We start from the raw sequence: 15,151 nt of genomic DNA on the forward strand, positions 1-15,151 counted from the left end.
TTCCATTTCAGCTGCCGAATGGCCTTTTTTTTGGGTTTTTCACTCATAACTTTTTTAATAATGGTTCAATTGGAATTTTTTTGTTCAATATCGTTGTTTATGTATTTAAAAAAAAATACAAAAAAATTATTCAAAGGGTTTATATATATGATTGTTAATATTTGAACCTTAAATCGTTTTTTATTCAAGTGAGAGCATGTTTCAATTTTTTTTTTAATTATTCACCACAATCTAATATTTTTTTAATAACTTTTAAGCTCGGCTTGGTCGTCAGCTTTCCATAATCACTATTTTTATTATTAAAAAATTAAAAATAAAGCCTACAGACGTAATAAATTTAGTACATTCATTTTGAAACTACTAGTTTTATTTTAGTTTTTATATTTGCTATTTCAATAAGTGAAAATTTTACTAATTTAGTTTTAGAGAATAGTACTACAATACTTAATAACTTGAAATTCGGCTGAAATATTCCTTCTACCATGTAGAGGACGATTGAGAACGGACTTGACGAGATTCAACCCTAATAGAAATGGTAAGTAATATCTGGATTATGAAAAATTTCGATTGTTAAACTGTAACTTCTACAGATTAAACTTTCATAGGCATTTTCCTTAATATCTTCATTTGCAGATAGAGAAATTTTTGTTCAAGTGTCATGGATTTTTTTACAGAACTGTTCAGTGAAAGAAATATTTCAGTCAAATTTTAAGTTTAGATTCCAAAATTCAATTTTATGAATTTGGAGTAAATTTTTGTTTCTATCACTCAGAGTACCTGACTAAATGTATATAAATAATTTTTAATCAATTAAAATAAGTCTCATGCCGAAATTTTTTCTTGTCGGGATTAAAGAAATATTTAATTTGAAAAAAATAATCAAATTTGTAAAAAACTCAAATTTTGAAAAGAAAAAAAAGTCGAGTTTGAAAGGCCAAATTCAAATTTCTAAAAAAAATCAAAATGTGAAAAAATTCCAAATTTTGGAAAAATTCTCATTATGAGTAATTTATAATAATAATAATTTGATTGAGGCGTATAAGAACTTTTTTAGCAATCTTCGTAACAATAATCAAAAAGTATGACATTAAATGAAACAGTTTATTTTAATTTTATTTTTATCAGGATTTAATATTTCTTCAAAATTAACAATTTTTTTTAATTGAAATTTTTTTTTTAGATTGAGATGTTTTTTAGTTCGAATTTTTTTTTTTCAAAATTCAAATTTCTCTTAAAAATCATAATTTTTCTTCAAAATTAGTAACTGATATAAATTTGATTATTTTTTTGAATTTGAATATCTTTTCAATCCTGACGAAAAAAAAATGACTTATACTTATTTACTCTGGTACTCTATATAAGTAATAGAAATAAAATTTACTCTAAATTCATTCCCGACTGTATACAGTGTAAAATTGCTAAAAATAAACGTCATTTAAAATTTTCAGTTTTATCTTGTAGCTCCCACTGGAAAAATTCTTTCGCTACTCCAAGAAAATCCTGTTGCTCTCACAGAACTGCATCCTATTGCATCAGCATCTATTTTTTTCCGTGAAGTTATTCGTCGATAAACTTCTAGATTATTATAATAACGAATGCAAAAATAATGTATTACATTGAAAATTAAACAATATATTATTATTTTTATTAAAGTCATAAATTAACGAAATCATTAGAGAATCTCAATATATTTACTCAAATATAACTAATCTCATAACTGAAAAAAATGAGCATAGAGTTTTTACAATGTCTGTGAAATTACTCAGATTCATATTATAAAATTTTCCTGCGGTGAGATAAAATTTTTGACTGTTTCTCAACATGATGTATACAATATCCTTGTTAACTCTATTTGAAAAATTATACCAACAACAACTATACACTGCTAAACAAGATTCTTCGACTTTTGATGACATTTTATCACTTACATAACAATAAATATATATTTGAGAGAAAAAATATATAATATTTCCTGCAGCGTCTTCGACGACTGAACTAATGTTATTATTCTTCAAAGCTACAAACACCATTATAACTGCAATTCAAAATTTATCACAATTAAAGTATTTTTACAAAATATTGGCAGAAAATAATCTGCTTTTTTTTATATAAATAAATTGACGTTTTTAGTATCAAACTGTACAAAAAAGTCATAAAATAAGTCGGTTTGTTATTTAAAACGTCGTTATAAATAACATATAATTACCGATTACGTTCAAATGAACGGCAGCGATCAACGACACCGCTAGAATCACATAGTTAAATGATTCTCGTAGCAAATCCATCAAATCTAATAAATATTTCTGGCGATTAATAACAGCATAAAATTTTTCACTTTTAAAAACACCATTATGGATCTCCATAAAATCTCTTATATTCATGTTACTTATTTCCATTTGCCCGCAGATGTGCATTGCTATAACAAAAAAATACAGATCTATTCCACAACTGACAATGTTGTAAATCATGAACTCAAAAGTACGCCAAACGAAGCGAATAATGTAAATAATTGTAGGTGTGTCTGAAAAATTCCAACATTCGGAGCTTATAGGAATAGTTCGCAATAGAACAGTTGTGTTGTCTATTAAAACAGTATGTGGAATTTTTTCTAAAGTCAGTTTGACCGTGTACATCAAAAATGGTGTCAACAATCCGTAAAATAACATTCTGTTTAGAGATGCATATTTCTTCATAATAAACTTTGATTTCTTGTCTTTGATAATCCACCAGTCGTCAATAATATTTTTTAATATAAACGATGTGCTGTCACGAGATAAATTCAAAAGTATGATTTTTATTATTCCCGAAATCACGCCAAATATCATTCCAAACAATGTCGCCATTTCATAACTTGTTCCACAATGGTCCAGCATTTCTCTAATATAAAAATTACCGGAGACTAGCTAAAAATTACAAGAAATATTATTACTCAACTTTTGAATCTAAAAAAAAATTATTAAATTAAAATTCACTTGAACACTTGAAAAATTTTTTTTGAACCAAAAAAATTCTTATAGACAAATTTTTTTGTGAGAAGAAATATTATTTTGAATAAAAAATTTCTGTGTCTTATACTAAAAAAATGTTAAAAAAATTAAAACATACGTATTAGCGCCTGATAATAAACACATATTACCAAATAAATAAATAATAACACAATGCGAATTTTCCAATAATTATTTCTATATTCTAGTGGCCACGAACAAATAACCTGCATCATATATTTGTACAATCCAAATGCATTTACTGATTCCTCGGTCCAATTAATTCGTTGATCTGTTGTTACGCTCCTCATGGTCAATGTTTAACTGATAATATTTAGGTCCCATCTGTGTATTCTACCTACAGTATTATTAATATATTCACAAGACTAAGATTTGTATATTTTATTATTTATAGAAGCGTCCATACAGTAAAAGGTTTTTGACCGCAGATCGCCTGTAGGTTCTTAATAATTGATGGATTTCTACTATGTGGTACTTAAATTTCTTAGAAACAGTTTGCATTTATTTATGAATATGAATATTATATCAGAGTCATGCGTATTGAAGATAATTTTGTTACTATGTAATTTTATTTTTTCTAATTAATAATTTTCTAAAAAATTTAATATTTTTTTGTTAACAGTTGATTTGAAAAAAATGAAATTATAAAACCAAACAAGTAAAAAAGATTGATAATACTAGGAAAAGAAAATAATATTAGGAAAAGATAATTAAATAAAAAAGATCCTCCAAAGCCTTTTACTAGTAAATTGTATTATTTAACAATAAATTGATTGCTAATTTTTGGGAAAAATTTATAAGAAATTTTTTTTTTATTATTAATTTTTAAATTTACATTTTAAAAATGATACTCAAAGCAAAAACTAAGTTGAAAATTATCACATTAAATATATTGAAAACATTTATTTTCATCATATTACATGCAACCCCTCAATATCCGGACATTAACCCATTCATATGGTCATTACCCTAGTCTATAATCAACCCCAAGCGTACCGAATAGATTTTGAAGCATTAGTTATTTGCATATTTTATTATTACTCGCAACGGTTACCTATAAGCATAAATAAACATAGATATATACATAAATGTACGATTCCTTTCGTGTACTTAGATCTGCTGACCTTCACGCTACCGATTCATAAGATAATTGTTATCAAATCTAGCCAGCTTTCACCGGTAATTTACTATGCACCCTTATTTCGTGACACTCGCTATTTTTGTGAATATCAAGCATTAATATTGATAAACTCTCTCGCAGTACGAAATTTGTTCTGTTCGTATCATGTACAACTAAATAATTCTAATCAATATTCTATGCATTTTATTTATTACAATAATAACAATAATCTTAAATAAATAAATACAAGTATTTAATTTTATTTTTTTTTGTTGATCTTACAAAGCTCCAATTAATATTATTTATTAATAATATATCAATAAGAATAACGCATTAATAATTATATAATCACTGTTAACATTTCACACGATAATAGAATTAATATTACAATAAAGAGCGATTACAATTTATAACATATTCTATAAATACAACAACTGATGCGGAACAATAAATAATTCTTCGATGAATATGAAATGTAAATATATAAAATTACTCTATTAATAATTAATATCTAATAATTATTTTACTAATTAAACAATAGTAGGTGGCTGAAGAACAGCGGCAGCTCTTCTTATTTTCAATGCTTCAGGACTGAGCGTCCTCGAATGTTTAACAATCTGATTATAATCATACATAACAGCAAGTCCGCCTTCGGAAGGGCTTTTCCTTACATAAACTTTACTAGCCGGTGAGGCCGTAGTTTTCTGCCTATTTATCGAGGGTGTTGTGGTATAAAATGCATCCGCAGCAATGCTGTTTTCATCTTCTTCTTCCGCGCGCTTTTTCTGATATTTTCGGTGTCTTGCTTTCAATATCGCGTAAAATACTAATCCGATTATTACAAACAATAATAGTAACCCAATACCACCAGCGATGGCTATTATTTTAATTTCCATTGGATCTCGGACTATAAGCCTCAAACTTGTCGTATCGCGTCCTTTTTCGCTTTCAATCAGTAGGTTGTAAACACGAGAATCTTCTTTTTGTAAATCACGTATTTCTAACTTTGCGTAGTAACAGTTTGTTGTTTCGTTACTTTCTTTTATTGGTTCTAGTGGCAATGCTTCATATTTTGGTTCAATGCTTTCTCCTGAAAATTTATTATTATTATTTTAATTTCCAAATGAAGATCGGTTTTAATTTTTAATAAATTGTTGAATTAATTTATGGCCTGATTCCCAATTTAACATTTCACCTCGACCATCAATATTCGAGACGTATTGTCTCATCTTTGGGTGAGATTAATATAAATTAATGAAATTTAATATGTTAAATGTAAGTCACAATTTAAATTCATTGAAAATCTAGAATAAGTTTGAAAAAATATCGGGATCGGACCAAACCAGGAATCGAACCTTAATCTCTCCGATTAAACTGAATAAAACATTAATTTGACTTAGGAAAAATATTCTTGATTCAAAAAAATCATTTCGAAGAATTTTATTGAGGAGTTTCGAGACCAAATGCATAGTATTACTAACAATTTGAAATTTTGCATATCAGTCAATGAACATGTTATACGTCTTGTATTAAAATTTCAAACCAATCCTCTGTACGGTTAATGAAAAATTAATTATGAAAGTCACTCGTTATTACATGCTGGTATATGAAGGAGTAATGACTAATGTTGATTTTAATTCAATAAGTGCATCTTAAAATGTTAAATTGTGTCCATAAAACTTTTATTCGTATTCTTTAAAATTTAACCTTGATGATTAACACTCTATAATATACGTAAAGATTTTTCTATACCTAATCCTAGTAAATATCAGAGTGTTGTCAACAAAGAAAATAAAAATTTTTTCTCCAAATAATAAGCCGTTGCCATATTTCACCGATTTATTGACATCATTAATTTTTGGGAAAATTATTAATAAGAAAAATTTTTTTTAATCAATTACTATGCAATGTAATTCATAATTAATTTATCTTCTTTTTCACATACCATATTAAAATTAAATATTTATTTTTCCATTTCAGATTTTAATTTTTAGAAGTTAAAAGTTTGCAAGATTTACATACAAATTTTATCAGATCTCCTAGATAGATAAATGGTCTCGAGACTCCTTAAGTAAAAAAATTTTTTAACTGTGAAATTTTTCTTTTTTTAAGTTAATTTTACTTGATTTAAGGATATTTCTATTTAAATCAAGACAATTAAATTTTTCAAAATGATTCACTTGAATCAAGAATTATTTTCTTGAATCAAGTTAATTTTTTTTTTCAGTGTGTAGAACTATCAATTAAACTACCATTGTCAATAACTAAATTGAGAATTAGGCTCATAATTAATTCACCATTTCATTAATTATCATTATTATTGTTATTGTTATTATAATTATTATTATTATTGTTATTGTTGTTATTTAGTTAAATATAAATATAAACAAACCTGATCGTATGTGTGAACTGCCCCATTGCCAAGCAATCAATCTCGGTGGTGGTCTCGAGCAAAACCTTGATTTCAAAATATGAAACGAGTCACCAACCCAGGCGATTGATTCATCCATATTCATGTTATCACTAAGACGATCATTGTCATCATCATTGTTATGATTATAACGACGCGTTTGAATTTCCGGTGGTCCTGATACATGTAAAATGAATCGTGTGTCACTGGACATTTCTCTGCGAACACCATTTATGATGTTGAAAGCAACGCATCGATATTCTCCTTCGTTGCTCCAGATGACGTTTTTCAAACTGAGTCTCCGCGAACCTGTTTCTCCGTGTACAGAATTATCGATGGTTTGCGGAACACCACCTCTCAAATGCACCCACCGATATCGTGCCGGTGGATTAGCATCAAAATCGTCGCATTCAAATGGATCAACAGTGGAAGCTAACAATGCGGTTACTTCTACTTCTCCGCTGGTGTTGTTCATTCGGTCATTTATTCTCATTCGCGGGCCGTCTAGTGTAAAAATACTTAAGTTAATAAATTATGTTATGTTATAACCATAATTATTATGTTATTAGCCATAAATAAATTATGTTATTAGCCATAATTTATAGCTAAATTTGTCATTAAAGACAAATTTGGGAACTGGGGAAATAAAGGATAAAGGGGGGAGGAGGGACCTTACTTAGTAGGAATTTTTCGGTAACCGAAAAAATAATTCAGACAGCCCAGACCGGGACTCGAACCCGGATCATTTGGTTACGCGCCAAAGGCTCTACCAGTTAAGCTATCCGAGACATCGTCCGTAACTACCATTCCGTCACTAAGGTTAAAATAAATATTAGTAATGATAATAACAATTAATTAATAGTTACATTGAATGTCTAGTCGATAATTAGCTGGTGAGCTTTCACCAATGACATTTATTCCCTTGCATGTATAAAGTCCAGCGTCTGTTTGTTTTACAGGTTCAAAACGTATTTCAGAACCGCTCATTGTACCGTTACGGTGGGTTGAATTTTGGCCAAATGAGTCAATAGAATTACTGCGTGTTAGCGGCACTGAATCTTTGTACCATCGAATTGCTGCTGGTGGATTTGCGTCAGCTATGCATTTTATGCTCATAAAACTTGCTGAGTCTTCTAATGCTGATGTCAATAAACGTGGGCTAGTTTCGGTATGTACTTCTGGTGAATCTGGAAATTAATCAAAGTTATTATATCTCATATATAATTTGAGTTGTAAGAAATTGAGAGTTGAAAAAAGTCTTTTCAAACATGATAAAATTTGATAAAATCGAGAATATACAGACTTTACAAAACACATTTTAAAATTTTGGATAATTATATTTTAAGAATTTAAGAATATTATAATAGAATTAGAAAATTTTTATAAATCTTTCAATCTTGAAATTGTTAGAACTTATTTTCTACACTTGTACTATGTATCTATGTTACACACTGTATAATTTTTCCATTTGACTGTTCAGTCTTGGCATTTAAATTAAATAAATGAACAAATATTATAAAATTGATCGAAATAATAAATTAAATTTTGAACATACTCGAATTTTTAAAAAAATTAAAAAATTGTTTTAAGGTGTATCATTAGTATGAAACTTTCAAAAAATCGATTTTTGCATTTTCCAACAATTTTTATTTCTAAAAATTACATACTACAATTTTGAGAATGTATCTTAACTCAAAAAATCTTAGCTCTTTGAGCTACAACTTTTTAGAGAAACTGTTCCTCGGTCAAAAAGGTTCTTTTTTATCTTTAAACACGTTTTTCTTAAAACTAGATTACTGCAATGTTAACCAAAATTACAATTTTTTTCTATTCTGAATCATCGTATAAGAAATATCTTCTAGTTTAACGAATATTTTCTTCTCCAGGCATTGTGAACGCCGCAATTACGGCATCAATGGAACAATTTTTTTTCTCCACTTAGTAATATTCAATAACTGTAAGAATACTGAAAATTTTTTGTAAAGAAAAATTTCTTATACATTTGAATTATGTATAAACATGTTCTAAAAATTTAAAAACAATCGCTGCAATAGTTTTTATTTTTATTCCATAAAGTGACAAAAAAATTTGATAAATTTATCACCAGTAAAATTTTATATAAAAAAAAATTTTAAAGAGTCCATGATATTCTAGAAGGTCTAAGTAATTTGAACCATGCATTGAAAAACAAAAAAATTAAGTAATAAAAATTTACAATGAATATCAAGTCGACTCTCAGCAATAGCAGGTAACGGACTGGACGAGTGTAAGCTGAGACACCTGATAGGTAGACCATGATTCTCCCTAGCTCCTTTGATCCTCAGCAAACTATGTGCAGCCCAAGTTTTAGGACTGTCGACTTCCGTGGCGTTGGTTTGCTCCCTTAGAGGTTCTACCTCATCTCCGCCGATAAACCTGAAGTGATTAAGGTAAATTAAATCTCAATTATAAAGTAAAATAAAATTAAGTAAAAAATAGCACATTAACCCAAGTCACAGGACTTGAGTACAGCTGAACTGAAGGAGCGGCTAGCTCCATCAGACCATGAAACGGAAAAGACTATCCTTTTGGACGACAGCCCTTCCTACTATGCTTCGAGGACGTCTTGTTACGGACTCGTGCTTCTTGTATCTTATAACTCACATTAACTCGTCATTCTACTTTTAGATTTTTACTATTAATGTATACTAATTTATACTCGCAAAGAGATTGTAGAACATATCATATGAATATATATTAAAGCTAAGATACTTTTCAACATTTTGCTTTTAAAAAAATATTCTCATGAGTTTTAACATAAAGATTAGGGTTTTCAGTCGCTAATTAAATGTTTGCATTTTAGTAGCAAGGGAAAATGTGTTTTTTCATTAAAAATCATTCGCTGAAGCTTAAATTTTTTATTCCTCGTACATATCATGTTTATGTGAAAAAAATTTAATTCTCAAACAGATGCGATGACCAATAGAGTAATTGTCTTTAATTTTATTCGCATGTACAAATCATAGAAGTCTAAAGTATATGAAAATTTATGTTATTTTCATATTTTTTCATTGATTACAAAATATACTTCGTGGGAACTTATTAAAATAATTCAATGCCCTGCAGTGGTACACAGTAAAAAATTTTGCGTCATTGTGTCAAAAAATTTTGTGTTAAAAATTTTTATGTTAAATATTTAACACTTTTTTGTGTTAATTTAACATTTTTCTGTGTTAATTTAACACAATTAATGTTAAATTTACACATAAAAGTGTTAAATATTTAACACAAAAATTTTTAACACAAAATTTTTTGACGCAATGACGCAAAATTTTTTACTGTGTATAAAGAGCAAATAATTCTAGCTTAGTGGTTACGTGCAATCAGAGGCATGAAAAATTAATTTGAAAAAAATTCTTTCAACAGTTGTTCAGTAGTTTTTATTGAATAAATATTACTTTGCATTCTCACTAACTTTTACGGAAATTTGATTTTTTGAAAATGATTATTTTTGAATCATTAATGTTCTACCGAATTTTTTTAATGGATTTATACAAAAAAAAAATAATTTTTTTGAATAATTGGATATGAAAAAAGAAGTCCTTCTAAAAAAAAAAAAATTTTTTTTTAATATCATAATATCTGTTTTAGCAAAAAAATTGTCTTGAAAAAAACATTTGTGACCCTCCAGACCATCCCTGGAACTTCCCGCTATATTCGGACTCAAAAAACACTTGAAAATATAATACTCGTAAGTGATTGAATTTCAAAGGTTTTGAAAAAGTATGTAATACATTTTTGAGCTCTATAAATTTAAAAATTGGAGGAATGTACAAAAATTCATAGTTCTTAAATAAACCGATTTTAATGCAAATTAAAGCATTCGATGCAGTTTTTTAAGTAAAAAAATAATAAAGTTGCTAAATAAAAAGAATCAATCTGACCAGAAATTTAGGAGTTATTTTGAAAAAACACTCGTTTCGACAATGATGTCTCTCGAACAAATCAACCGATTTTAATGGAAACAAAACATCGAGATCTGAGCATCTGTAAAGTTAGCATTGATACAACGGCTGCCCAATTTTAAAACACAGTAACTGCAAAATTTTTATACCTAATTTTTTTAAATATTGCTGTATTTTTTATAACTTTTAGACCTTAATTTCAAGTATTTTTTCTTAAAAATATTTATATTCAAGTATTTTCTATTCATAAATTAAATTTTTCATCAATTTGGCAGGCAAACTTTTTTTTAATAAGAAAAATTTTTTAAAATTTATAAATGTTAGTTACTGTGTTTTGAAATTGGGCAGCCGACAATCTACTATTGACCTACATAATTAATGATTGCTCGGAATCTAATCAAACAACAAAATTCTAATTAGAGCAACAAATTCAACACTACAAATTAATTTTTTCGCTTAAATAATAGCCTAGATCATTAATGGTCGAGTCAATGTCAACTTTACAGACGTGAGATCTGACGAAAAATTGATTTTCGAAAATTTGAATGAAAACTGTCACTTCTCAATATTTAAAACTTATTGATAACTATTGCGGGAAGTTGATAATATCTTCTTAGTTTTTTTACAACACCCTACTAAATAGATACATATGTGTGTGTTTTACCATTTAATAAGTGCTGGTGGATTGCCATAACGAGATACACAGGAAATAGTGACCTCCTGGCCTTCTCTCAATGTAAGCGCTCCAGTCATGATCGTACCACCGTATTCTAAGCTCGGCTTTCTTGGTTTAACTAGAAAAATTTACCAAGGTTAATCTAATCCATTAGAAGTGAAGAAAATATTTTTGACTCGAGGATAAAATTTCCTGGCTCAAGAAAATATTAAGGAAGATAAAAAATTTATTAAATAAAGTCAAAATTTCTTGAGCCAAGAAAATTTATTCTTGCTCATAATTTTCTTGGCACAAGAAATTGTTTATTTCTGTAAACCAAATTAATTATTTTAATGATTTGATTTTTTAACAATGGTATTATATTGCACTGAGCAAAAATAAAAATCTTCAGTGAAGGTATAAATAGCCCAAGGTTTATTTATTTTATCAATCATTATCATATATTCTCGAATTGAAAACATATAACTGAATTTTCTTAAAAAATCATTTAAACACACTATTTTTAATAAAAGTATCATTGTTTCCATTCACTTATTTCAGATCTTTCTAATCAAGAATTAATTTTCTTCTCAATGAGCACAAACAATGAATGTAAACAAGAAAATCTTGGACAAAATAATAATTTCTGTTACATGTAAAAAGAAAAAACAAAAAAAATTTTTAATCTAAGATATTCCCACAAAGATTTATTAAATTTACATGCATCAGCTTCTCAATATTGCTATCTTGACATTAAATTAATTATAATTATTTAAAAAATATTGAGTAATTGCAAAATCCACGATTTATCAGATAAATAAAATTTCTTCCTAAAAAAAACTTACCCCTAACAAGAAGCCGTGAGGCCAAAGACGTTAATGCATCCTGCCGAGTAAAATCCCCAGGTGTCACCTGGCATTCCCATAATCCGTCATCAAAATCGAGAGATGCACGTCTGATAAGAAGAGTGCAATCAGCATCCCCACCACCGCCACCACCTCGTCTGTTAGCCCATTCGTATTTATCAGGGTGCATGCCAACCGGTTTGCGATCTTTCTGCCAAATACACTGGCCCTTTTTATCCTGGACTTTGCAAATCAGCTTGACATCTTCACCGCTTGAAACCTCTTGATAACTCGGCGGAGTCTCGATAAATCTCTGCTCACTATTTACACCCACAAAAACCACCCCTGACATAAAACACGCGATAACTATCGCTCTTATCTTCACCATCATTATTATTTTATTTAAAATAAATTTATTAATATAAATCTTCACAACAGGTTTATACAATTCAATTACACACTTTCTAACTATGAAAAATGATAACGATATTTAATAATAATTTAAAATAAATTAACAATATGTAACTAATTTTCATTATTCATTAATCATAATAAATAAACAATTAAACTTGATATTTGAAAAACAAAGTAAAGTCCATTTTTAGTATTTTATTATTAAAATAAATATTTTCAAGTCACCTCAGTTCGACGCATCGCGGATTTAAAATAAAGCGGTAAATTTGAACTTTTTTCTCGTCTACTGAGAAGAAAACTTAAGATGAGTTTAATTAGTAAATAAAGAACAAGTATTTACTTAAAACTCATACTAACGGATTAATAAAAAAAGTAACCTAAGCTCTTTGACAACAACAACAGACTGGTGAGTCCTGGTGTAAGCGGAAGACACAGAGCCCCAAACGGTGTGTGCGAAGCCATGCGTGCGTATCCAACCCTGTCTCCTCTATATGCTTCTGTCCTTATTTTTCGAACACGTCTAGGCTGTTATCATTATTGTATACGCATATGTATATACAAATATATGTAATACAACTCTAAAAAGTCATCATAGCAAGTCAATATACCATGCACCATATTTAATACATCTTCATATATTTATTCATCAGTGTATTATATTTCGCTGTATGGCTAGTTGGGTGTATACACGTGTGAACGTGTTGAACCACGCCTTGCAATTCATTGCATTACATTGCATTAGGCCATGTCCAACAATGAAAAATCATCATACATTTGTTATATATCTGTATCTATATTTCAAAGTATGTAGATACAATTTACAATATACATATAGATATTATTTTTCCTTCAGCTTAAATTTTCTTCATTGTTCTGCCTACATTACTCTCATACTCTAATAACCATGAGAGCTATATCATTATCATTACGTACATTTTTTATCATTCGATTTATTTGGATTCATATTGCAATTGTTTTATTTTATTTTATTAATACAAAATACAAGAGAGTAGAAAATTTTAGAGTAAAGAGTAAATCGCTTTCTTTTAGTTACATTTTATATTTATATTTAATATTACGCTGTGAATATGATGGTAATTATTTGAGGAATTTTTATGAACAATCTTTATCCAGGTCAGTTGTTTGGAAGTAAGATTCACTTTCTACATCCACAATTCAGGTTAATTTGAATAATAATCATTGAAGAGTATTCTTGATTTATTATGCTAAGGAAATTCATTTATTTTTACCGGTATACAAAAGGAGACTCCTAGGTTTAATTGTAAGTCTAGACAGTTCAATGTTTTGCAATACTATTTTTAAAATATTACAATCAAAATTTAGTTACGATCATTTTTTCTTTCTATTTTTTCAGGATGACTTCAAATTTTTAATATAATGAGTGAAATGAAAAATATATATTGAAGGATCGTTAACCTTAAGTGTTTTTTTCAAGCAGATTAACAATTACTAAACGAGCTTTTATTGGATTCGAATCCACCGGAAATGTAACAGTCAGTTTTAGAAATTTATAAAAATTTTAGTTTCAATTTTTTATTCTTTTCTAATTTTTAGCTGAAGCTCGTTGAACATGAATTTTTTCCCGTTGTCTTATACTGGTAAATTGTACGCGAGAAAATAAGATAACTCATATTATAAATAGTCTTAATATGAAAAGGATCAATTATATTAGTTCTAGGCGTAATTAAATTTTTCTTATCGTGTCTTATTTATAAAGCATTGTATCTTAATCAAAAGCCTCTAATTAGGCGAGACTTAGAAATTCTTGAGCCTCGCCTACGCCGAGGAGATATTCGTCGAGTATCTTGAGTTACCGGTTTATCATTCAGCGAAGTATGAAAAATCATTATTGATATCTTCGATTGGAATAAAATCTGGAGTCAATTGCCAGCTGATTGTACGACGTTACCGACCTTTACAGAGTTTCAAACTGCTGCTTGCTTGTTATCAATATTCATTGTTATAGAATTTAGTGATGATTGAGTGTTTAACACACTATATATTATATATTATATTAAGATTTTTTTGTATCAATTTTGGATGGCCGCAAGGAGTTTCGACTTCATGGTCAATTAAATAAATAAATAATAATAATAATGATAATAATATTAATAAATAATTTTGTTTCGATATCAATTAATAATTTGTATAAAATTATTAATTATAAAAGAAAAAAAATTAATTTTATTTTGTTACTAATTCGAATCAGTAGATCATTATTGCATGAGTGCGTTCCCTTCTGGCGGCAATCCCTTGTTACCCTTCGTAGGTTCTATTTCCGTTTCAAATATGAGGGGCAGTGTAGATAAATAAAAAATACCTTCACTGAATATATGATAGCATTGCAATAGACTGACATTCTTTGTTTTCTTTTTTAGTTTAAACATATACTTAGATAGTTGAGTTAAATTCAATGGATATGATAAATATTTCCCGTTAATTGAAAGTTACTTGACTTGGACTAAAAGTCACAGGGCTCTGACCCCAGGTACCTTCATCCGGAAAAAACTTTTTATATAAATTGCATATTATTTTTATTGTACAATTTGAGCTTTCTTTGATATCTTATAGTGACATAATTATTATTATTTTCGCTTTATTCATACTGAGTTCAACATTTTTTTAAATTAAATGTAATAAGTAATGACATTTTAACTCAATTATCGGTAAAGTGTGAGTAACGTTAAATTTTTTAAACACGACATAATATTTGTGATTAAATTTTAATACTTAACTT

At 28.1% G+C, this 15,151-nt stretch overlaps 2 protein-coding genes across 2 annotated transcripts; both read right to left on the reverse strand.

Moving 5' to 3' along the window:
- Positions 1-1,691: 1,691 nt before the first annotated feature.
- On the reverse strand, positions 1,692-3,539 carry LOC123259071 (odorant receptor 13a-like). The gene is made up of 3 exons (XM_044719337.1): positions 3,106-3,539; positions 2,207-2,903; positions 1,692-2,035 (listed from the first exon to the last, which is right to left on the reverse strand). Exons 2-3 carry the CDS (start codon positions 2,871-2,873, stop codon positions 1,692-1,694), a joined length of 1,011 nt encoding a protein of 336 aa, XP_044575272.1. The 5' UTR covers positions 2,874-2,903; positions 3,106-3,539.
- A 938-nt stretch (positions 3,540-4,477) lies between these two features.
- LOC123275513 (hemicentin-1-like) lies at positions 4,478-13,380 on the reverse strand. Its single transcript, XM_044743675.1, has 6 exons — positions 11,980-13,380; positions 11,144-11,273; positions 8,751-8,950; positions 7,402-7,722; positions 6,518-7,039; positions 4,478-5,215 (listed from the first exon to the last, which is right to left on the reverse strand). Exons 1-6 carry the CDS (start codon positions 12,368-12,370, stop codon positions 4,656-4,658), a joined length of 2,124 nt encoding a protein of 707 aa, XP_044599610.1. The 5' UTR covers positions 12,371-13,380; the 3' UTR covers positions 4,478-4,655.
- Positions 13,381-15,151: the final 1,771 nt, after the last annotated feature.

The sequence above is a fragment of the Cotesia glomerata genome, linkage group LG2 (genome assembly GCF_020080835.1).
Source record: "Cotesia glomerata isolate CgM1 linkage group LG2, MPM_Cglom_v2.3, whole genome shotgun sequence".
Taxonomy (NCBI): Eukaryota; Metazoa; Arthropoda; class Insecta; order Hymenoptera; family Braconidae; genus Cotesia; species Cotesia glomerata.